The following is a 24,387-nucleotide window of genomic DNA, read 5'->3' as shown; positions in this document are numbered from 1 at the left end:
GTGTGTGTGTGTGTGTGTTTGTGTGTGTGTGTGTGTGTGTGTGTGTGTGTGCGTGTGTGTGTGTGTAAAAGCCTTGTGCATCTGGAGCTCCTTAAAGAGTGTGGGCGGGCGGAGTTATGCGGTAAAATGAGGTCATCATTGCTGTTGATTTATGTGACACACGCTATTACTTACACTCCTCTGACTTCACCAACGTCTCTGCTGACAGCTTGAATAATACATGACCCCACCGAGACACTTTCTCCTCTCAGCGGCTATTTTATAAAGTTCACTTGATCATTATAGACCCATTTGTGTGTGAGTGTGTGTATGTGCGTGCCTGTGTGTATGTGTGTATGTGTGTGTGCCCTAATTACCTGCCATCCTTTTTCAAGATCAGCAAGTTTAGCCCTCGCATTGTTTTTTTAAAGATATTGCGCAACAGGAAGCAAGAAGGAGTGTGTGTGTGTATCTGATTGTGTGTGTGTGCCACACCTCAGTTAAATGGATTGATTGACATGCCATGTTCATTTTACTGGTAATAAATATATTGTGTAACTGCTGTCTTATGAAAAGGTGCCAAACTGACTCACGTCAATGATTTGTTCTACATTTCATTTCAAGTCAGAACTCCAATTTGTGGATCTTTTCCCAGACATGCACAGATTTGCCTGTAGTGTTGAGAGACAAAACCATGCAGAGATTAATAGTCATGGATGGGTGGCATCGCTCGTCCTGCGTGTGCTTTTGACAGCCAGACTTGGGCGTTTGCCCCCTGAGAAGCCGAGCCGTAGGGTGACACTTAACAGAGCGAGGTCACTATGGTCCCCACTAAACACGGGACACAGTGCGGGGGGGGCGAAGTGGGTGGACGAGGTGATGGAGGGGAGGACAGAGGACAGCAGTTACTGTCACCATCTATCAGGCAGCCCAGGGGTGACATGGGAGTAGGCAGAAGAGGAGGAATAAAGAGAGGAGGAGAGGTCAGCAGGGCAGAGGGCTTTAAGTAGTCATCTCTCTGCCCTACAGTAGACCCCCACCCAACCACACACACACACACACACACACACACACACACACGCTCCTACCGGCAATCCCCTCCTCATGTGTCTTCTCAGTCCAGATGTGCGAGGCCTGCCTGCAGCCTCTTAAAGGGCCATTACAAATAATTGGTGTATTTAGGGCATCAGCTTACACATGTACACGTTACTGTAGTGAAAACTATTCCAAAGTATAAACATTAAGAATTCAACAGTAAGGATTTTGCTATTCATGTCTAAATCTTCCACACAGCTATTGATTTCCGTAAAAAATAACTTTGTTTGATTGTCCATTCAAGTTTATTATCCAGACATCCCAGCTATGCAGCCAAACCTCACATTTTTAGAAGTCAAAGTTTCTTTAAATGCAAAGTATTGGTTGTGGGTGGAAATTTCACACATTTGGGGCACTTCTACTATTTCCATTTTGTGCTTTTTTACACTTCTACTCTACTACCTTTCAGAAGTGAAAGTACTTTTTATTATGCTGCATGTATCTGATGCAGTTGTTGTCAACGTGAAAACCTTGTCTCTCAGCTTTGTTTCAGCATAATGCAACAATTTGTTCTCTGACATCATGTAAAGGGAGTGAGGTCGGTGAAATTGCACAGATTCATGCAACCATCACACGCAATTAGGGGATTTTCATTATTTTAACACTCATACAGGAACTCTGGGCACAATGTGTCTGCCAATACTTCTGTACTCACAATTGGTATTTTTCTAATATTGTGTTTCTATGTTTTGTTTGTTTTGGAGTGAATCGGCTGAAACCACCAGTATTGTGCTTTACCACAAATCTCAAGTTTGCTGGTTTGAGAAAATCACTCATAGAGGCCTTGGTGTCGAGCCTCTAATGCCTGGTGAAGATTATGCGGAGAAATAATAACGTCCTCAGGTCAGCTTGGATAATAACCTGCAGTTTGCCCCGCGGAGTCGCTGCCTTCAGCTCCTGTGAGGACAAACATGTTTTTGTGGTGCAGTCCAGACATAAACAGTGCTGCTGCGGCAGGAGAGAGGAAGCTGGGAGGCTGCAGCAGGTGGTGTCTGGAAGAGAGAAGACCACGGCCAACATGTCTACTATGCTGGAACGCTCAGGTGTAAACACGCTCGGGACTTTCTCACACTGGAACACAATCAAAATGGGAAAAACAAATGTTTAGGATTCACTGACTTTGACTTTATTAAATGGATTATAAGGAGGCCTCAAGGACTTTCATACCCTGCCAAAAAATAAATACATCCTCATTTGAACATGGACCCCATTTAATGAGATTTATTTCATTTATTTATTAAAATGTTGTCCTTTGGAAACACATCAGAGAAGATTGTTAATTATAACTCCGTACAGAATTACACATCTGTGAATTGATGCCAAAAGAGTGTATAATGAAAAATAAACAACATCGTTTTTCCTGGTGCTGGTGTGTAGGAAGAGGACTTTTATCGACCCAGAATCTCTGCGGAAGCCACTGTAGGAATCAATTGTTGCATGACTGTTAATGTGTGTGTGAGAAATCTGATTAAAACACACATAAGGTCAATGTACAAAAGCCTTCAAAGACACACCAATCCTTGTGTGTGTGTGTGTGTGTGTGTGTGTGTGTGTGTGTGTGTGTGTGTGTGTGTGTGTGTGTGTGTGATAATTTCTATCTTGATAATGTTGAGCGCCAAATAGACTGATTCATTCTCACCCAGACAATACTAATAAAGTGGCTCTGTCTAAACAAAGTTAGTGCCCGTGTGTCTATGTGAGTGTGTGTGTGTGTGTGTGAGAGAGAGGGAGAGACAGAGAGAGAGAGAGAGAGAGAGACAGAGAGAGAGAGAGAGAGAGAGAGACAGACAGACAGACAGACAGACAGACAGACAGACAGACAGACAGACAGACAGACAGACAGACAAGAGGCAGAGACAGGGAACCGGACAGACAGGTCCTTATGTACCAAGTGTGTTCTCGAAGCTGGGTGTGTAAGACGGGGAGTGCCTTAAAAAAACACACACGCACGCACACACACGTCCTCACACAGCAGACGCAAACACAAGTCAAAGTACAGAATTTCAACAAACGCTGAGTGGAGACACGTATGTTTCGTCAGGAGAAAGCGTACTGTTGGTTCAGATCCTGGTATTACATCATTGTAAATCAAGGCACCAGGTGGAGGCTGTAAACAATATGTGTGTGTATGTGTGTTTTGTTTGAAGTCAGTTTGTTGTGTGTGTGGGTGAGTGTATCTTTGTGTATTGACGTTTTTCAACACAAAATTTCAGGGGAAGTTGAGACCCAATAGAAACAAGACTACAAAACTACATACATTGTTTTAGCTTGGTTTCTTATATTTATATCTACTATCTAATATATTTATTATACTTTTATTATCAGGGGGAATGTAACAATTTTGCCCTCTAGTGTCTGACCTTAACACTGCAGCCATCTCTCACTTCCCACAGAACAACTCCTACATTTCACTGCGAAAAACATTGTGAATAAATCACTTATTCATCATCTTAGCACATTTTGCATAAGTATGTGATTCTGCCAAAGCATAAATTCAAGTCATATTGTTTCAAGCTGTACCTGAAAGAAATATTTCGGAATAAAAAATAAAATAAAATAAAATATAGTACGGTAAAGTAAAGTAAAGAATAAAATAAAATAAAATAAAATAAAATAAAATAAAATAAAATAACATTAAGTAAATGTGTTGGAGAAAGAATGGATTCCTCTGCTGTGTCTAGAAGTCTCCGTGTCACAGTCAGAAGATGCATCAGTAGGAGGCTACTTTCACAGCAGCTGTTCAGGCCCTGCCAGCTAACAGGAATCAGTTGCACTTTGTGCTTGCGTCTTCTGACTGTCGGTCACAAGACGGTAAACATTTTCAGGTTTCAGATGAGGCAACTTCCAAGAAACTTGTCGCTGTGAAGTTTCTTTTCTTCCCACATTTTTGTTTATGTTTTATTTTTCTCTCTGTTTCAGGAACACTTCTTCCCCGCAAAGTCCCACACAGAAGACGATACACAGCCGTCTGTTAGATAAGTAAACTGTGCATACGCCTGTAAGTGTGTGCTTCTGAAGAGCTCCAGAGCTGATCTGCGTCTTAAATTAGATGGTTTCAGAAAGTATGCTTGCTGACCTCAACCCTCATCCTTCCAGAGAACCACATGCACACTCTCACACTCACACACTCACACAAGCGCACGCGCGCGCACACACACACACACACACACACACACACACACACACACACACACACAGACTTCTTGAAATCCTCCCCCACACTTGTGTTTTCACACTTAATGATATATACACAAACCACATTTCCCCAGAAGCCAACACAAAGACTGGAATCGGACTGGGTTTCCTTAGTACAAAATCTGGCAGACAGGAAACAGAAAAAACAGTTTGACACACGAGCCACAGGTGGCCCGCCGTTTTCTCTATGAGTTTATCATGTTTGATATGGTGATAACGTTGGCCTTTGATTCTGGTCAACTGATAAATAGGGGAACTTCTGTATTTCTGGGTCAGTGCAGTTGATAAAACTGGTTATGACTAAGATTCAGTTGAACAGACACTAACTCGTGGATCTCTGTGGGAACATCTCCGAGCACGTAAACACACCGCAGAATGAAGAATAGAAGCATTCCCATCTTATTCACTGGTAAAAAAATCCATGAATATGTCCTGTGGCCTCATGTAAACAATCATCAGAGCAACAGACATCGCCGACACTTTAGGCTACTGCATTTCAGCATGGAGCCATGTTTATTGTTGATCTGATTGTTTTGTGCTTTTTGGTGATTACTGACTAATCCCCAGCCCTGTTCAACAGTGAATGTGCCCAAGTCAGCAGGAAGCCATCTCTAACTGTGGCAAAGACCCAGAGCTGTTAAGCCTGCAGCTCCTCTCCATATTGTTCTGTGTGCCACGAAACAAAACCAGGGCCTCAGCCGGGGAACGGCAGCACTGAGCTGCACAGACTCTATTGGTTATTGGTGTGTTTACAAGTTGGTTAGTCATAAAAATATTCCTTGGTTTAACAAAGTATTCTGTTTGGGCTTCTCTGTTTTCTGATCTGTCTTTGAATAGTTATGAGCAACAAGGAAACCAACACCTGTGATACCATGACGACAGTGGTGAAAGAGGTGAGTAAAGGTGCAGGCTTTTGTGGAAGTGTGTATGCAATGCTGACTTGGAAGTTTTTGGTGCAATTTAAGGATTTGCAGTGACTTTTCAAATGTCTGTGCCACAGGATGGTCAGGTTTATAACTCCACATCCAGACAGGAACAGGAGGAGAAGCTGATTCTTACTGCCTGGCACAGCATAGTGAGTACAGAGAGTTAATACACTTTGTTTTTTCTATATCAGAAATACAAATTTAGGATGATCGGTAGAGGTACTACAACGCAAAATATGATACTGCAATACATATTCAATACACAACAATGGAGTTCAAATCCGCTCTCAAATATCATACACTGTATGTTTATAAAGTCATCTGCTATTCAAGGATAATGCACTAAAAATGTAAATAAAAGCCACATTCAGATAAACTTTATAATAAAACCTTATTCTTGCTGCATTGATGATGTATTGTGAGTCCACATTAATGAATTTTGTATATATATAGTTCAACCACTTATAAGGATTGAAATACATAAATATCTAAGTGCTGGACATTTAAGTGATATTTCTCTCTCTCTATGTCTATGCATAGTTTCCAAGTATTGTTATTATTTACAGCCGTACTACTTTTACTATCATCAATGGCAGTAAGCGACAGTAGGATCTGGTTAAGACATGTACATGACAATTTTTGTGTCTCTGCAGCAGTGCAGTCTGCATGAGGCCTCCCAAGGTCCAGCTCAGTCTTTTCTGGCCAAGCAAAGAGAGACCACCAAGGCCAGGAGGGCACCCTGCTCCCCCACAGTGCAGCACAGGTAGGAGGCATCACCCACAGGGAGAGCCACAGGAGCGGCACCCATTCACCAGCAGAACGGGGATCAAAATTTGAGCGTTAAATGTGAAAGACGGAATTATGTTTTGCCTACTTGCACTGAAGTCATGTATGTGGCGTGTTTGGTTTGCTGCTATCGCTCTCTGCTGGTAAAACTTGGTACTGCAATAACAATGCTAAATGAAAAAAACGTTTTTTAAACTGTGTCATAGGTTTTTATGTGGAATTTGTGTGTATATAAATATGTTAAATAATCTCTAGAATGTCTGCTCCTCATTATTTAATGTCTTAACTGTATGTAAAATTGAAAAAAATAAAGATGTGTAGAAAATGCATGTGATGAAAAACACTTGCATGGATTCATTAATTTTATAAATGTTTTTAATCAAATGACAACACAAATGCTGCATAATGAATTTTAAATACTTCTATTTACAAGATATGGTAGTAATGTGAACACCTTCACTTGTCTTCTCATGTTTTCAACTATGGTTAAAACCCGACATGGTAATATAGACTAGTGGAAGGCAACATATATGTGGCTAAGTAAAGATTATGATTTTCTTGGGGTGATTTAATGTTTGGGGGGTGGGAGCTCCATAACTTACAGCAGCATCATGAGTGAACAGGGAGGAATTCTGACAAACCATGACTAAATCAGGAAGCGTAACTTTGAAACAAATTAATTGTTTCCAAAAGTGGTGACTTCACAGCCTAGGAAGGGACTGAACACACACATTAAGAGTGGAATCATCTGGGCCACAGCACAGTCCAATAGCATTTCATCATTTCACTTATTCAAATCGTGCCCTGATTCAGGCATTATAGCTTCATAACAGTTTAAGGTCAAGAGTTTGTGTGAGCGTCAGAGCTTAAGTTACATTTAAGACCTTGTGAGCTCTGACCCCATACTCACGCTGCGGAAACGCTGAGGTTCTTCGTTCGATGGCACCGTGAGGAAGGACATTTTGCTTCCACCAGTGCGAGGTCTGTGGAGGGCGGACAAAGCTCTGTGCTGGTTGATGATTGGCTGGGAGCTGCAGAGCTCTCGGCTGGAGTGGAGGGCCGTGCGGAGCAGGCGAGCAGAGGGCTTCATGAAGGCCTGACAGGCGGTGGTCTCTCTGGAAGGCTGGAGGGGTGGAGGAAGCAGTGCCACAGCAGCTTGGGTCTCTTCCTGTGTCTTCTCTCCTTCACCTCCTTCCTCCTTCATCTGTCCCTCCTCGTCACTCTGCTGCTCCTCTGCCCTCGGATCCTTCCCCTGGTTGACAGTAGGGGAGAGGCGTCCTCCTCTCTTTTCCTGCCCCGCCCCAAACTGAACCTCGAGCAGCGGTGTTCTGACACTCATCTCCCCCCTGAAACTACACAAGGTGCTCTGTGTGTCCTGGCCCAGGCCTGACGGCAGGGAACCCCCTTTACCTATTTTACCACTTTCATTATCATCATCATCGTCGTCACTGGTGCACTGGTCGATGCTGGGGAAGTGGTGCAACCTCTGGAGCTGGGCAGAGGTGCGACGCAGAGCCCCTCCCATGAAACCAGTGGGGGAGGGGGCGGTGTTGAGGAAGCGGTTGAAGAGAGCAATGTTTGGGTGACGACCTCTTGATTCCTCCAGGTTCTCTGCAATGTCTTCCAAGGGCTGGAAGTGCATCTCCTCCTTAGGAATCCTGTCCGGTGTAACCAGAGATATTAGAATGACTAACAATACACTGACACACACCTTCACACATATAGATCATTTAAGAGTCTCCAATTCACCTCATCTGTGTGTGTTTTAACTGTGTGAGGAGGAGAACGCAGTATGACTTGAGCCCAGAAGAGGTCGCTGTTTCCTACCTCACCAGTGACAAAGAAGGTGGAACCAACAGACTTACGCCATGTCAAAGGTGGATCCTTGGAATGAAGGTTTGCGGAGGACGAAGAGCGTGGCGGCGGTGTAAGGTGGTCGAGGGTTGGAGTCATTCCAGTATCGGTCTCTTTCCATGACAGGCAGATCCCCGTACATCTCGTCCACCGCCATCATTGACACCTGCAGGGAGACGGGGGTCAAATCCTTTTTAACTGAGGAATTCGGACAAAAAAAGGCGGAAAAGGAGAGACAACATTCACTTTAAATAACCTGGAAATTTCTGTCTATCAGCCAGTTGGTTTCAAAGTCGTCATCATCCTCTCCAAAAGGGTTGATCAGCTGCTCCGCCACCTTCAACACAGACGAGCGAAGTCACAACCTCAGAACAGGAATCCCTGTCATTCTCAGCATCATTCTCAGGCATGACAAAAAAGACTCGTGAGCCTCTATCTGACCTTCAGCCACCCAGCATAAAAGAAGAACTGGAGCAGGGTGAAGATGGGCACGTAGAGGTCAAGGTCATGACCCGGGTAACCTTGGCTGGGGTCCAGGAACTGACGACCAATCAAACACACCAGGAAGAAGCTGTACACTGCCAAAGTGACCACCTAAAGGGACAGATGAAGTCGTTACACCTTTAGTATGACGAGCTTGTGGTAGCAGTGTACAAAGGATGCAGCCAAAGGACGCAGCCTGTGCTTACCTGTGTGTACACTAGGGGCACACTGATCATGTCGTAGTGAAACAACATGCTGCAGTTCCCTCTGAACACATTCAGCTCCTGTTCAGAAACACACACACTTTTTAGCATCCCTTCAAAAACCTCTCAATCATATTTTCTGTCTGTGTGCCTCACCTCCAGCAGCAGTTTGAGTGTGTTGTCGTCCTTGATTCTGCCCTCGCAGCGAGCCACAGCAGCCAGGTTGGTGAACCAGACGCAGGGGATCCAGTACTTATTATAGGGAGAGTGGAGACCCTCAAACTTCTTCCGTTCCTCCCTCGTCATGAATCCTGCAAAAGAGGCAAAGCAGCCGGATTCAGAGAGACCAGCAGGCCCACAACTTTAAACCTGACATGTTGTTGTGAAATTCACCTAACAGATAACTTTCAAATCCAGGTTTATGTTGTTGTGAATGAAAAGAATCCATATATTTGAGTCTTTCTGCGTAATTTAGCCAGAACTATTCTTAGATATCGATGGTTTCTGGAAATAGGAGAACCTCACAAATCAAATTAGATTGTAAGAAAGTGGTGCGTTTGTGATGTAGGAAACATGGAGGAACTTGTTGTTTCAAGTTCAGATAACTTTATCAACCCGGAACGTCGGGATGTGCCTGGCGTTGTGATGCTGCGTGTGCTCAGTGTGGAGTGAATTTACACAACGGAAATGGCTCATAGATTACACACACGTTCAGTCCAGTTTGAATTATTTTGGAGCGATCGAAGAGATATATTAATGAAGCGAAACCTGTTGGGAAGAAAGTACAGCGGGTGGATACGTTTAGTGAACCTGTAAAATGAAACCCTTTCAAGTCATTTGAGGTTTGTACTGTTGGAACCATCCCTCACCAGCCTCCACCACGTGGTCCACGGTGGGGAAGCGCTTGAAAACCGCCGTGCTGACCGATCGGAGGATAAGGAGGGCGGACAGGCTGGTGTAGCGCATCATGGTGCGTCTCAGCAGGCGTCCTCGCTCGTCGCTTCCCTGCAGGCCCCCCGACAGAATGCACATGAGCCTGTCAGGAAGTGGGATGCTGGTGTACTGGCTCCACCAGCGGTTCACCACCAGGGTCACATAGAAACCTGCCCAGAGCAACAGGAAGGAGAAGCAGCATCATGGCTGTACTGTAGCACTGTAGTGTTCAACTAAGAAGTATTCATTGTGCGTATTTGTTTACATCCCTTTGAATTATTGTCTGTGTATACAAAGATAATGGCGGCCAGTGGGAGACAGATTGGAGTTACAGGTCACAGATATGAGTCTTTGTGTCAGTTGGGTTGTAAAATCCACAAAATCAGATCATTACTCAGATCATCTGCATCACTCATAACAGGAACACTTCAACTAGTCTGAATTAACTTATACACATCCTGAGTCAAAGCTGTTCATGGATGGGGGGTCCTGAGCTGACACAAACACATCAGACTGGCAGAGTGAATCCGAGCCTTTACACAGGAGTAGGTCATGCTTACCCAGCACAAAGGACATGGGGATGAGGCTGGCATAGTGGTTGCAATAAATCGCCAGCTTTTCAAAATATCTCTTCTGATCATCATACAGGAAAAATCTACATGGGTAAAATATGAGTTTTTATTTTGGATATGTTAATCAAATTTGTCATTTTGCCAGTTAACTTACCGTCATATGTAGTCTTACCTGTAAGTAATGCTGATGGCAGCGTACACGGCAAAGAAAGCCATGAGCTCCTTATATAAGACCTTATAGATGCTCCCTTTCCAGGCCAGAAGCAGCTTGGAGAAGCCACAGAAGCGAGCATTGGCAACTCTGGCCGTGTAGGTGACAGTCATTGGAGACAAACAGGCTACAGGTCTTCACAATAAGCGAGCTACGAAACAATTTTGTTACAATTAGACCTCAACAGGTGTGTTTACAGAGCAAGCTGGTGTGTGTTAGAGGGCTTTATGTTGTATGCAGATCAGGTTTACTGAAGATCTTTCCTTTTATTCATATTGCATGAAATGATGTAAACGTAAACAAAGAGTCACACTAGAGCTGATGTTCAGATCTATTAAAACACAGATTAATACTAGACTAAAACTAAATATAAGTTGTTAATTCTGCTACTATAGGTTTGTTTACATTGGTCATTACCACACACGCAGCATTACAAAAGGAAACTCGGAAATTGCCAATTTTTCCATCATGAAGTCAAACTTTGTTAACAGCAGAAATGTCTTAAAATGTCTAAAACACCTGAATGCGTGGAAAGAAAGCATCTCCTCACCTTCTCACCTTCTCCGGCGTTCTCCTCTTCAAAGTGCTCGCAGCTAATTGCACAGCATCTCTGTGCGTAATCGGCACCGCTTCATGTTTCCTTCCCTCTTCTTCTTCTTCTACTTCTTCTTTGTCTTCTTCTATCCGCTGTTGTGCTGTGTGACCCTGATATCCGGTGAATAAAGTACAGATTCGGACGCGCTGCATCATGGCTGTAATCCCCCCCGAGCCTCGGCGGCGCATCCAGTGCGCCCCCGGGGTAAATCCCCCCAAACGAGGCGGAGGAGGAGCTCGTTAGCGCGGCCCCCGACCGGGTAAGCGCGGCTCGGTGATGGACCGCAAGCGACAGGCCGCAGCGCGGGGCCGCGGAGGGGAAAGCGAGGCACCGGGCAGGAGCCAGTGGAGGCAGCGGAGCCAGTGGAGCGTGGCGCCATTCCGTGTCAACAACAACGATGCTCCCGGTTACACGTTTATACGCTGTGAGTGCTGGAGCTGTGGTGAAAGAGGCTTATATAAAGTTTGTCATTCATTCTGACAGTTTTGATTTGAACAATAATCAAAATGTATATAATCTCAAACTGAACTGGGTGGCTTAGAATTTTAGAATGCTTAAGTGGGCCTGTATTTCCTTTTTGCATGAATTTATAGTTTAATATATAGTTTTATAGTTTATTTTGCCCCGATTTTAACCTTTTACGTTCTATAAGCATCATGTTTACACTGGGACTCTGTTCCTCCAGATGAGGAGAGTTGAGAGTTGATTAAGCAGAAAGAAGATGGAAACATTGGCCACAAAAAGCTCTGAGCTGAAGTCTGTTTTATTGTTTTCTTATACACTCACAACATAATTTAAAGAAAATCTATAGAAAACAGATGTGTATTCACATTCAATGACAAAAAGGGGAGGATGATACTTTTTTCCATGTATTGCAACAGCCTGTAATCTATCATTGTTTGGGGACAACAAATCATTAGTTATGAAAGGTCATGTAGGTCATCTTGCACAAAAGCATCAGGCGGGGAAATCAAGAGTTCACTATTGGATGAACAGGGTCGGGATTCTCTCAGGTTTGATCTTACCTTTAAGATTCTATTCGAGATTAGATCAAGCAACATTCATAGTTAATAAACACGTCGTTAAATAAGGCTTTCAGTTGTGTTCCCGTTTCAGCCCTCAGCTAACAGAACGACAGAGACCACAGCAGGGGGAGGGGTCGGCTCAAACATCAAACGCATCCGCGCGCGTTTGCCAAACTTTAATCTCCAGGCTTCAGCGTCCGGAGAGATCAAATATTTACGACAGGCGATGCTGATCTGTGACACCTGGGTTAGACTGGGCCGCATTCACATCAAGAACAGAACGATTTAGAAGGGTTCATCTGACCCAGTGATTTTATGCTCTGGTGTATTTATTGTAATGATGTGACGACGCCCTTGGTGGAGGGAAATTAATAAAAACTAAAAAAAAAGAATCACCGGCTATAATCTATATTTTTTTAAAAACACCTCTCAGTGCCGTTGTGGTATGTTTGATGTATGGACATTAGGATGTTAATTCCTGCTAGCTGAGGGACGACTCTGAGGACCACTGCCCCCCCCCCCCCCCCCCCCCCTATCCAAGACGGGCAGAAGCAAACCACCGTCCCGGAAATCCTTGACAGCCCGATTTACACCAAAATCTCACCACACTACATAAGCATCAATCATAAGGAATCCTCCATGATTACAAACCACCTCACACACTTAAGTGTTTAATTTGCACATGGCTGGGGAGTGTGAGTGTGAGTGTGAGTGTGTGTGTGTGTGTGTGTGTGCGTGTGTGCGTGTGTGTGTGTGTTCTGCTGGGGGGTCATCTTGAGGCTGTCGCTGTACGGTTTGAGGCCAGGTGGGGGAGCTAAGAGGGGGACGGGTGGAGACTGGAGTAGTGTGGTCTGAGGGGGAGAGGGGGGCGGGGGGGCGGGGGGGCGGTCCTGCAACCAGGGAGATCACTTGTTCGGGGGTTTGTAGGGTTCCAGAAGTTGCTTAGAGAACGTGTTGACCTTGTCGGCTCCTCGGACCTCGTGGGGCAGCAGCGGTAACTTGACTATATGGAAATCTTCATAAAGGTCCTCCATCTGTTGGGAACACAAAAAGAGCGTGAGTGGCGAACACGACCTGTGACCACGTGGTTTCATTCTTTGCGTACAGACGACCGCGTACCTGGTCTAAATACTTGGACTGGATTTTATGACGGGCTTCACACATCTTGCACGGCCTCTCGCTTTCGGGGAACACCAGTTGGTTGACGATGATGTTGTGTGTGTCGATGCGGCACTTGGCCAGCTCCTGGATCAGCCGCTCCGTTTCATAGAGGGACAGGAACTCAGCGATGCACACGCAGATGAAGGTGGTCTGCTCCTAACGGACGGTGGGAGAAGAGTTACAGCCGATTAATATACTTTATATTTTGCAATTTAAGAAGCCAGTTTGGGCGGTGGCGATGTGACTTACTGGGTCTTTGAACTGCTCGCTGACTGAGCGGATCACTGGCAGGGTCTCCTCCAGCTTTGAGGCCAGCTGGTCTGCGTTCATGTCACCCAGACCCAACATGTTACACATCTGGAGAGGAGACGGAGTCAGAAAGAAGCCACATATGCACAGTTGAGCTAAAATAAAACAAAAACTTACACCATAGTGAATAAGCTAAGTTTACTGAACACTGAAACTCTTAAAATGTTGTTTTGTCTGCCTCACCTGAGAGATGAAGGGGCTGATCTGGTTTTTGATCTGCATGAGGCGGCCCAGACCTCGCTCCACGATGGTAGGAAAGTTGAGCAACCGCAGTGTGTGTCCAGTGGGGGCAGTGTCGAACACGACCACGGAGAAGTTCATCCCTTTCACTAACCTGAGGCAGCGAAGCAGAGGTTTGGATCAGAGCTTGGGTCAAATGTGGTGTCATGTGATACAGTTTGTTCTTAGCGCACACAGGCAGTAACAGTGTCTTCATCTAAAGCACACAGCAGTAGTGATTTAGAGAAACAACAGAGGACTCTTCATCATGGTGCTACTGAAGACAAATGCAGTTTTTCATCATGACGTCTGACCTCATGACCTCGGCGTAGCTCATAGCTTCGTCGATGCCCGGGAAGGCGCTCATGGCCTCCTGCATCATCTTCTTGCCCATGCTGAGCATGTTGTCCTCCTCAAAGAACTCATCAGGCAGCTCTGCCACACCCAGGCTGGGATCAATCTCCTGCAGGCACACACACACATTTTAATCATAACAGTATTACATAATGATGTTTGTTTTTCTAAAGGATCTCCACCCATTTAGTTTGTTGCACACTGACTTGCTTCGCTTTGACCTACAGTACATCTGACCAAGTTAGTAGCCTTGTGCAATGTACTTCATTTGGTCATGTAAAAGAACTTATCTTCCTTTATTTTAAAGAGTCCAATACGACACCAACACCCTCAAGTTTGCATAATCAAAGTTTGGGTAAAGCTCTGTTTAACAGCCATAACATCCACAGGTCTCAAATGCAGATGGTTTGCTTTAGCCTTTAATTCCTGCTTTTAGATAGTAGTCTTGTCTTGCATAGATACTACTCGGTTGCACACACTCTTCACACTCTTCATTGTGACTCACCATAGCAAAGAGGTTGTCATAGCCCTTGACCTTGGTGGGCACCTTTGAAAACTTCTGGTCAAAAGCATCCGAGATGTTATGGGCAGGATCAGTGGATATGATGAGGACGCTCTCCCTGACCGCAGCCAGCTGGACGGCCAGGCTACAGCTACACAAAGCACAGGGGAGAGAGGGGGCAAAGGTCAAACGGACAGTGGCAAGGTATTCTGCAGGTAGTAGGACATGTAGTATGATGTTATTAAACAAAAACATCCATCGCAGAGGAATCTGTATGTTACTTAGTTGAGAAAACGATTACAAATGTTTGGCTTGATGCTTGGTGCTTAGTTGCTAGTTACTTTACAAATCAATTATAAATCTAAGCATTAAACGGAGCTCTACATTATAAATGTCACAAGGGTTTTACTCCCACTGCCTGACATTGATCTTAGTAGTTTCAGGGATGTTTCCAGACAAATCTACCAATCCGATTGCGATCATTTCTTAAAAGTACGTGTGTGTGTGTGCGCTTGTGTGTGTTGGCCTTCAATTCTGTGCTGAACGTCCAAGCGGACAGAAACCGGAGAAGAAGCGAGCTGTCGGTACACCGTGTTATAGACCCGGCAGAGAGAGAGACTCGAACATCCATGTGTCAGCCGGCTAACAGTTAGCAAGAATGCTCGAGATCAACTAATAAACCTTTCCTGCGCAGTATAACTCGCGTATAACACGGATAAATGTAACGAAAAGGTGACTTCAGCCTAACATTCGCCACATTGCTGTCGCAGGGAGGGGGAAGTGATTCAGTACTTCGAATCCACGTCAACTCCCGGTGGGAGCTAATCTGAGCTACATTAGCTAACGACGTGAGCCGAGTCAGTCCGCGAAGAGAAACACGCACAAACAGCCGCCTCACCTGCATGTGGTTTTACCCACGCCGCCCTTCCCTCCTACGAATATCCACTTGAGAGATTTCTGCTCGATAATGTTCTTCAGCGTCGGTTCTAAAGGCTCCACGTCAGGCGCATCTTCGAACTCGTCTTCCCATGAAGCTGCCATCTTGTCTGTGTACACCAACTCAGCGCCACCTGCTGCATTCACGACGCCCCGTAAAATTCTGCTTTCCCAGTTCAGCCTCTTAACATTGATATAAGTGAGGTTTAGAGACGCAAAAAATAGCAAGAATTCGTCCAGAAAACGTCCCCGTTCGAATGAAACAGTATCTGTCAATATCTGATGTCATAAACGTCCGCCAGCAATGTCAGGGTATGTTTTTGCAACTGCTCCGACGTCACCATTGAGGGTGTTGCCAGAGAAGGCAGCGTAGTGACGAATGTAAACGCTAGATGGCAGCATAATTAAGCATTTTTTGTATGACCTTAATGTTTCCTGTGACGCTGTTTCATAAACATTTATCATGTTTATGGTATAGGGTACAAATACAATTATAACTTCATAGCAGGTGCTAAAAAAGAATTCATTAAATAGCTCATGGTTAAATAAAGAGTCAACTTTACTGATAACTTATATCGTTAGTTTTCAGATTGCACATGAAACTCAATATCTCAGACTTTGGTTAATCATCTGTAATATGCGTCACTGATGGACCACTTTTGTTGAATGGATGGCTCTTCTGCGTGTCAATATTTTCAGTTGTCTACGGGCTATTTGGAGAGAACTTATACGACATTTGTTTTCTAACTTACTCGTTATTTTCCCATAACATCTCTCAAAATGCAACAACAGGACACACGCATTTGAAGAGATTCACTTGTGAGTTGCTTTACTTTAAAATTGCATACCGTCACACACCCATGCTACTTGTGGAGAACAAAAAAAAGGCATTCTGGCATTCACAGAAGATACTTACTTCAGTTCAGAGAAGCAGTAGAAGATTCTCATCAGCCTGATCAGCTCCTCAGCATGAATGTGTAGATGTGTGTGTGAACTATACATCTCTGAGAAAGGGAAAATTTGCTGAGAGACTTTTCTGATTTATAGAAATTAAACAGCCATTTAATTAACAGTCAAAAGATTTATTACACTCAACTCAAACCAAATAATACGAAGCCGCAAAAACAGATTACATTTCACTTTTCAGTAAGAAAAAAAACAAGAAATGCTTGCATGATAATTGAAAATCCCAAGCCAGTGGTAATAAAAACATTTATTTACATGAACATTGACATGCTGTGACCACAGGATAGGGCACTTGCCTCCAAAAGCACATTTTCATTGCTCCACCTGTCTCTCTCTTAGCAGTGCCATCAGACCGGTCAGCCTTCCCTTTAGCACCGTCAACACCGTCTCCACTTTCCATGCAGACCCAAGCTAAAATCTTGATATGCATGGTTTGAACTCTCATGCACTTCATCCCACTTGGAAAGGAGCAGCTGTGTACTCCGTCTGATTTGACACAATCTGTCTGCCGCAGCCATCGTGGCCAAAAAGCTGGACCCTGATCCACCCACTGGTAACTTAATCCACATGTGGCAGAGCGCACCAGCCAATCTCGGACTGAACTGGAAACATCTGAGGGCAGGGAGCTGAGGTCCACATCTGCTGCTTCCTTCTCCAGCTTCTGTCTGAGGTTTGTCGAAGCTTCTTTCAGCTCAGACGAGGCACTGAAGTTGGGTAACTTGGCGGGAAGCTGTCCCCCGTGTCTGTGACCTTTGTCCGGAACCCAAATTCCAGAGATCTCAGATGGCTGCTCTATGGACATCCAGAATGGGTCAAAAGAGGATCCCAGAACCCGGTGAAGGTGAGAGGGGCGCCTGTGTTTGGGCTTGGGAATATAATGGTAGTCGTCAGCATTTGTCAACAGAGCATATGGGCGGATTGGCTGCGAATAAGACAGCAGACTGGCTCTCAGCTGAAGAAATGGTGAATCCCAGCTTGTGTCCTTCTGTTCTTCAACGGTGACATTCAGATGCTGATTCTGGGCGAAAGTGTTTGAAGGAAAGACAGCACGTCCATGCAGAAGGACACACACAGAAATCCAGGTGAGACGGACTCCACAGTTCTTCAACCAGTTGAACATGTTCTCAGGTCTGGATGTTAGAACAGTAGAATGAAGTACGTTTCATCTGATCTTCCTTTTCACACATTCAGTTATGAGTTCTGTCTCCTTATTAGCGTTTGCTTCGGGGACTTTGTGTCCCTAGCACCAGACATCCTTGAAGTGTTGAACAATAACACAATACCAAAGTGTCTTATCACACAAACACAGACATATTATCAAGCATATCCAGAACACACACCTGAGCTCCCACTTTTCAGCCAAGGCTGTCATGTTTTGGCTACACTCAACAATACAAAAATAAAAGACAGTTCTGAGAAAGTTCAGTCTCGTTCCATGTAAAATGATGAATTGCAGGCAAAATGTGGGTTCCTCATGCACTGTGCAAATGGCATTAACAGTAACTGAGCTCTCATCTGCAATTGTATGCAGTTGCATTACGCAACTGTATGAGATGAAGCCGCATCACACATTTCACAGCAACATGGAAGATCTGATCTCATTGGATGCTTCATAGAAGGTTGGAGGAGAGGGGAAGACCCACTCATGTTGGCCTAGATGATGACACAGCACCAGAAGAGAAGAGATGAAACACTTTGGTCAGGACAATGCCCCATTTATTCAAATCTGCACAAAATCAGCTGTCGGGGTCAAAGGCACAAATGACACATTTCCAATATAATTAACGTCTGTTTAAATATTACTAGTTTTCATATAGTCATAGAAACATGTGGCATAAATACATTTAACTTCAAGCCGTCACATGGCACTGTGTGTGTGTGTGTGTGTGTGTGTGTGAAAGAAAAAGAGAGATTACATGTGTTTGCACTACATAATTACAGTCATGAAATCGGAGCACTGGGCTTGTCTGTGCTGATAAAACTGATCTTATGAATCCAAAAAAAGGCACAGCATGTGATAATGTGTACTTCCTATGAGATGGATGTGTGTGTTGGTGTGTGTTGACCTTTATGTCTAACTGACTCCTCGACTTTTGATCCCTAAGTCAGAGTGAAAACAGCTGGTCTTGTGCTCTTTCTTGTTGCCTGGACGACTGAGGTGGTGTGCTGAATGTGTCAGGCGTCTTGAGGCGAGTTGGCTGGCTGCTGTGTTCCGCCTCCTTTGCCCGTTCATCCAGGAACTTCTCAAACTCTGAGGACGACAGTTAGATGATTATGTGTGTGTGTGTGTGTGTGTGTGTGTGAGAAAGGAGTTACAGTTACAGAGAAAACAACATACCTTCACTGGACACGCCCTCGCTGACTGCTGACTGGTCCTGCTGTATTTCCAATGAAAACAAACCACAAAGGGTAAATAACATTATATCATATTTCTATTACACACAGTGTTTATTTCAAAATAATGACGAATGAATAACGCTGTATGACTTGATATTAAAGCTTTTACCATATCGGACGACAACCATCTGTCAAGTTCGCCCTGCTCAGAGTTCTTCACTGGTGGCATCTAAGAGAGGAGGACGTTTCAGCTATTTATGTCACTTTGAATGTAAATGTGTTTATTAGGAAGGATTTAACACACCCCTCCTGTGACCTGCAATCTGGTGTCCAAGGCCCCAGCAAGCCCCTCCACGGCTCCTGGGTCCTCATACCGGACACTGGACACACACACAGGAAGAGTGAGAAAGAGAGAGAGCAAGAGAGTACAGGGCATTATGGTATGAATTTGTATCATTAGCAGGCACCTCTCACCTTTTCCTCTGGTCAGCCAGGGAACTTCCTCTCGTGTGGGCAAACATATCAAACTCCTCCTCTTCTGCTGCTGCAACCACTGATGGACAAAAAGTTACAACAAAAAATTACAATCAATCTCCATCAACCTGAAACATGACATGCAATGGAAGAAAATGTGTAAACAAAACGTGTATATATGAAGCAGATAGGACGCAGTTTACTCACTTTGGCCGACCGCATGCACCTGATTGGAACACGCAGTCACTGCTGGTTGGCTGGTTGTCTTTATGACTGCTGGTTGCCTTTCAGTTTGAGGCGACGGGCTGATGTCAGTGAGGCTGAGGCTGCTGGTAGGGGGGCAGGACAGGGGGGCAGGCTGAGGGGGGCAGGACAGAGTCTATGTTACATAGAGTACATAGAGGTACACATATCCCATCATTTCTAGCGCTTGCAAACGGATTAAATCTCTACTTTCTGTACACAACTTAAAGAAAACAATGAAACGAATGACCTTTGTGTAATTACAATGAATTTTCAGTTCGTTAGCTGCAAATGAGATTATGAGAGTATGTGAAGCTATAAAAGAGTTTTACATATTTAGATATAAGACAAATCAGCCTTTCTTACCTGTTCGCTAGTTGTGATTTGTGCCTTGTTAAGCCTCTCAAACCTAGACGTCATTTAAAGTTATAAGAGGGAAATTGGCCTGAATTAAAGAAGCAATTTTGAAAATGATGACTTAGAAAGCAAAGCCAGGTTGCAGCTCACCTCTCGTAGCGGATGAAGGCGTTGTTGAGATCATCATTGACCACCAGCAAGTCTTCGATAAACGCTTCATCCAGCAGCCGGGGGATGAGCTCCACCACCCGGGCCTGCATGCTCTTACACACAGAGTACAGCTGCTGCATGGCCAAAACAGGAGGGAGAGGACACTTAGGGGAAAGTGTTGGGACTCTGGTCAAGAAAATGTGTAATTCTTATGTATGTATACACACGTTCCGTTTAACATTACAGATTGTGTGTGATTCAGTATTCACAAGTAACAATTCAGAAATACAACCAACATTCTATCGCACACACACACACACACACACACACACACACACACACACACACACACACACACACACACACACACACACACACACACACACACACACACACACACACACACACACACACACACACACACACACACACACACACACACACACACACACACACACACACACACACACACACCTGTAGCAGCTCTATATCATCCGGCTGACTTTGTCCAGGTATGAGTTGGTTCAGCATTTCTGACATCACGCTGAGATTTCCCTTCACCAGCGCCAACTCACCGTGCAACTTCTGTGCCTGGACACACAGGTGTAGACACACACATATCAAAACAATGATCAGTCATCAATGAGATGCACCAGATTGCTGGCTGATGCCTGTGACACGCCGGAAACACGCAAATGAAGCTGCAGGCAAATACAGTAAACAGGAAGTGAAACTGTGGCTCGGCGATGCCGCAACGCCACGGACAGTGTGACAGCGTGCCTCACTTCCTTATGTGTCACATTCTCAACTGGGTCAGTTTAGGGGCAGTGGTACCTGATCTGCAGAGAGGGAGACAGGTCTCTCACTTGGTGGGATTGGAGGTGACGTGTTCAGGGTGGGAAAAGTGGGAGGAGGTTGCGGTCGTGACTGAGGTGGAGAAGGTGGGACAGGGGTGGTGGTCTCAGGTGACTCACTTTCTGGGATGCTCTGCAAGATGATACCAAAGACAGACAAGACGGTCAGAGAGAGAGAGAGAGAGAGAGACGATGACACATATGGATGTTTGCCTTTGTTTTCACTCTGTGGACTGACTGACCCTGATTGGGGTGTGGATGGGGGACAAAGCGTCCAGGTCTGTCATCGGAAACTCCAAACCTCGTCTCCTCAGGTCGTCGTACACGCAGACCACCCCTGCCAGAGAGGGAGTGCTGCGAAACGCATCAGCCCACGACTGTGCAAAGGAAAATGCATACATAATTAAATATGAAATGGCTACAAACCAAACCAGAGAGAAGAAATGGAGAATTAAAACAGAGAGGAACTGTCCTACTGCCTGACTGGATCAAATATTGACATTCCAGCTAGTCTGTGATCACATACCATGATTAGGACAGTGTGACATATGACTGGACGTAGACAAACATAGACAGGACAGAACAGAGAGTCGTTGTCCACCAGCTCTTCTTGAATGCTGCGAGCGTGAAAACACACCTGTATGAGGCTGAGCACCCTTTCATGAAGAGCAGTGGGGGGGTTATATTTGGGCAGAATGGAACGGACCAAGACTCCTTCGACAAAGTCCTGGGAACACACCAGGGCTTGGAAACGGTGGCCACAGTTCTTCACACATGCTTCAAGAACCTGTGGACTCACAATACGAGTATCTTACACATACAGCAACAGATTCACTACTGATTTTGTGTTGTTTAGAATCATGTAAGCTGGAAGCAACTGGGCTTCAAGTAAGTTAGGATTCACTCTGGCCCCTCCATTACCCTCTGACTCCAGTTAGTCATAGGCGATTACTCACAGTTAGGGCCAGCATGATTTCTCCAAAGTTCTTGCTTCCGACTATCCTCTTCTTAATAGCTTTGGCTGCATCTTTGGGGCTGAAGAGAGAGAGAAAGCCAGGTGATCACTTTGCTTATTCGTCCGTTCCAATATTTAAGACAAAAAATCTAAATCAGCAATAACACACAAAAAGCTTTAGCTGAAGGAACATTAATAGTAAAAATGATGGGCTGAAACAGCTACACACACAATCACTGTCTGCATGTCAGGCATACAGTGAGTGGCATTCCTCAGGGCTTTACAAGGCAGGCAGAGAACAGGCTGAGATCTGGCTTACACATAAGTAGGTCAGGCAAGAGAAATCAACACATTGCAAACAGAATAAAACAGTAAATGGTTGTTAGGGTGACTGCCTCATCATAAGACAGCCAGCTCCTCAGTGACACAGGGCGTAATGTCGTCCTTTACCCATCATCCGTCTCATTGATGATGTCACATATCTCCATGTTGAGGGCCCAGTCCTCCGACTGCAGAGCGCCGTCGGTCGCCCGCTCTGTCAACAATGAAAGCAAAGCCGGGACAAGAGCAGACTGAATGAATGTGAATGAAAGTGCAGTAATCATACAACTCCAGAGCCGTGCAGTGTTTACATCCATATGTGCTACATGGATTCGGCAGACGCGTGGTACATGGGATTAGACGTGTGTATCATCTCTGTGGTGCCCAGTGACAGAATTATGATAGTATAAAGGAGAAAAACACAAAAAAGGAACCAAACTCAAACCAAAGCCATTACAAAAGCTAATGTTTACATTGTTTTTACACATGCTTCCAATCTGGCTCTGCCTTTAGCGTGTGTGTGTGTGTTATTTTGTAGCCTTATCTGACGTTCCTGTGCATCGCAACAAGTGAGTGTTTCTCTGCCGAGTTGTGGTTATATGAGCAAACAAGAATTATAAGAAACATTCAACTACAAACTGGCGTTACTAAGCCATCAAATCTTAGGACGTGGAGGCTGATTGATAAGTTGTGATCTTAACATAGTCGCCTAAATCTCTTTTCAATTCGACAACATAGATGGAATCCATAGGAATCCCATTCTGAAGTAGCTGGAGGTCTGGAGTCTGGAGGTACAAGTAAGGTGGATGCTTAACTAGCTCAAACTAACAGTCACAGCTAGCAGCAGCAAAAAGCACTGCCTATTGGCTTTGTTTGTCCAAATCACAGAACTCTCAGAGCCTTTGAAACCTCTGGAACGTGTAAATTACTGTGGGATTATAGGAAGGAAGGAATAATCCACCCACCCACCCACACACACACACACACACACACACACACACACATACACACACACACTCCTCCCTCCCCTTCACTCCCAGTGTTTCATGTGACTGTCAGCTGCTTTCTGTTCTCATTCCCTCTGAAAGGGGCTGAAACATCTCTGACTTGTGTGTGAGAAAGTCAATGGATGAGATAAGAGGAAGGAAGTGTTTGTGTGTGTGTGTGTGTGTGTGTGTGTGTGTGTGTGCGTGTGTGACGTTCACTGCTCATCAACACTGAGAAACTTCATCAACACTGAGAAACTTGGATATAAACCTATGACATGCCAGTGAAAAGACGTCAGTCACATTGTATGACGCTTTACCGTTTCAAACACCAAATGCTCGAGGAAGTGAGAGAAAATGTTGGTAGTCACGAATAGCACCGATTCAACAGATGCCCTGTCAGTCTAGTCTCGTTGTCCAATCAGATCAAACATACGTGTACCTTAAACCCGCCCCTGTCCAGTCATTGGCTGTGATGGATTCTTTTACGAATCTGTCAAATTTTGTTCACGTTACTACTCGACCTCGTATCAAATAACCCATAAAAGAGACGTTCTTATTCAATTGTTATGATCGCGTTCATGCATGTGTGTGACTATAATTGGAAACGCTCACGTTATTGATCCTGTCAGTTAAACTAACGATTACAAATTGAATCCAACGGCACAAAAACTTCTTCATAGTTCCAAAAAACCACTGCGACTTACCGACTCTCTGACCGACAGGTGTTGAAAAGGGATTTCCTATGAGAAACTCCATCGTTTCCCCGATCGAAAACATCCTGGGAAATTACCGACAAGAACGCGGCGAGAGAAGAAGAAGAATTGTTTTTGCCAAATCTCGTCTCAAAACTGCGGTGTTTCCTTTTGCTTTGAGAGGCGCTGCGTCAGAGGCGCGCTGGCTCCCTGCGCGGTCACGTGAACGCACCGAGTCAGGAAACACCACAGTCCTTTATGCCATGAAAGAGACAAGTTACATACACACACACACACACACACACACATATTCACACTGTCACCATGTTGCTCTCTTTGCCATCGTTTGATCACAACCTTTATCCTTTTTCAATCCTGCCCATTTGAATAGTGGAGATGGATTAACTTGCATTTGGATCCTCTAAGGTCCAAGGTATTTCCAAAGTTCGGAGTTATAGCTAAAAAAAAATCTGATGGCCTCTAAATTTCTTTATTTTTTGGTGAATTTAATCTTCTGAGTGGCTTCAGTTAGTCCTCAGCACCAACACGAAGGGAGCCTTGTGAGCTCTGATGCTGAACAGCGCCCTCTGCTGACACAAAATCCTTCATGCAGTTGTTTTTGCACGCGTTCCTCTATAAAGCAGGAGTTAAACAACAATAATAATAAAACGCATCTAGGGTGTAACTTGGGGATTTGTCGTTAGTTGTAGT

At 44.7% G+C, this 24,387-nt stretch overlaps 4 protein-coding genes across 5 annotated transcripts; all 4 read right to left on the bottom strand.

Annotated features, from left to right (window-relative positions):
- Window positions 1–6,858: 6,858 nt before the first annotated feature.
- best2 (bestrophin 2) lies at window positions 6,859–10,350 on the bottom strand. Its single transcript, XM_076145674.1, has 9 exons — window positions 10,199–10,350; window positions 10,015–10,109; window positions 9,391–9,624; window positions 8,678–8,832; window positions 8,525–8,602; window positions 8,277–8,429; window positions 8,092–8,172; window positions 7,847–8,001; window positions 6,859–7,639 (listed from the first exon to the last, which is right to left on the bottom strand). Exons 1-9 carry the CDS (start codon window positions 10,348–10,350, stop codon window positions 6,859–6,861), a joined length of 1,884 nt encoding a protein of 627 aa, XP_076001789.1.
- Window positions 10,351–11,577: 1,227 nt separating this feature from the next.
- On the bottom strand, window positions 11,578–15,673 carry get3 (guided entry of tail-anchored proteins factor 3, ATPase). The gene is made up of 7 exons (XM_076145719.1): window positions 15,301–15,673; window positions 14,406–14,553; window positions 13,861–14,009; window positions 13,511–13,661; window positions 13,268–13,375; window positions 12,977–13,174; window positions 11,578–12,891 (listed from the first exon to the last, which is right to left on the bottom strand). The coding sequence occupies exons 1-7, from the start codon at window positions 15,441–15,443 to the stop codon at window positions 12,763–12,765; spliced, it is 1,026 nt and encodes a 341-aa protein (XP_076001834.1). The 5' UTR covers window positions 15,444–15,673; the 3' UTR covers window positions 11,578–12,762.
- Window positions 15,674–16,434: 761 nt separating this feature from the next.
- Window positions 16,435–17,875, bottom strand: LOC142994799 (noggin-2-like). The gene has a single exon (XM_076145656.1). The coding sequence runs from the start codon at window positions 17,422–17,424 to the stop codon at window positions 16,552–16,554; it is 873 nt and encodes a 290-aa protein (XP_076001771.1). The 5' UTR covers window positions 17,425–17,875; the 3' UTR covers window positions 16,435–16,551.
- Window positions 17,876–18,023: 148 nt separating this feature from the next.
- On the bottom strand, window positions 18,024–24,219 carry LOC142994798 (target of Myb1 membrane trafficking protein). Of its 2 annotated transcripts, none has more exons than XM_076145655.1 (15): window positions 23,689–24,219; window positions 22,125–22,209; window positions 21,676–21,754; window positions 21,357–21,506; window positions 20,962–21,096; window positions 20,700–20,852; window positions 20,340–20,456; window positions 19,866–19,999; window positions 19,725–19,767; window positions 19,323–19,473; window positions 19,116–19,194; window positions 18,946–19,021; window positions 18,811–18,870; window positions 18,643–18,679; window positions 18,024–18,555 (listed from the first exon to the last, which is right to left on the bottom strand). In XM_076145655.1, the coding sequence occupies exons 1-15, from the start codon at window positions 23,759–23,761 to the stop codon at window positions 18,410–18,412; spliced, it is 1,518 nt and encodes a 505-aa protein (XP_076001770.1). In that variant the 5' UTR covers window positions 23,762–24,219; the 3' UTR covers window positions 18,024–18,409. The 2 variants fall into 2 exon arrangements, with proteins under 2 accessions (XP_076001770.1, XP_076001769.1); XM_076145654.1 differs by having other exon boundaries at window positions 18,026–18,555; window positions 18,643–18,682; window positions 23,689–23,934.
- Between the last annotated feature and the right edge of the window lie 168 nt (window positions 24,220–24,387).

This window comes from Genypterus blacodes, unplaced genomic scaffold, assembly GCF_046128005.1.
Source record: "Genypterus blacodes isolate CSIRO-AG114 ecotype Tasmania unplaced genomic scaffold, CSIRO-AGI_Gbla_v1 ptg000030l_1, whole genome shotgun sequence".
Taxonomy (NCBI): Eukaryota; Metazoa; Chordata; class Actinopteri; order Ophidiiformes; family Ophidiidae; genus Genypterus; species Genypterus blacodes.
This window is presented reverse-complemented; position numbering and strand designations above follow the sequence as displayed.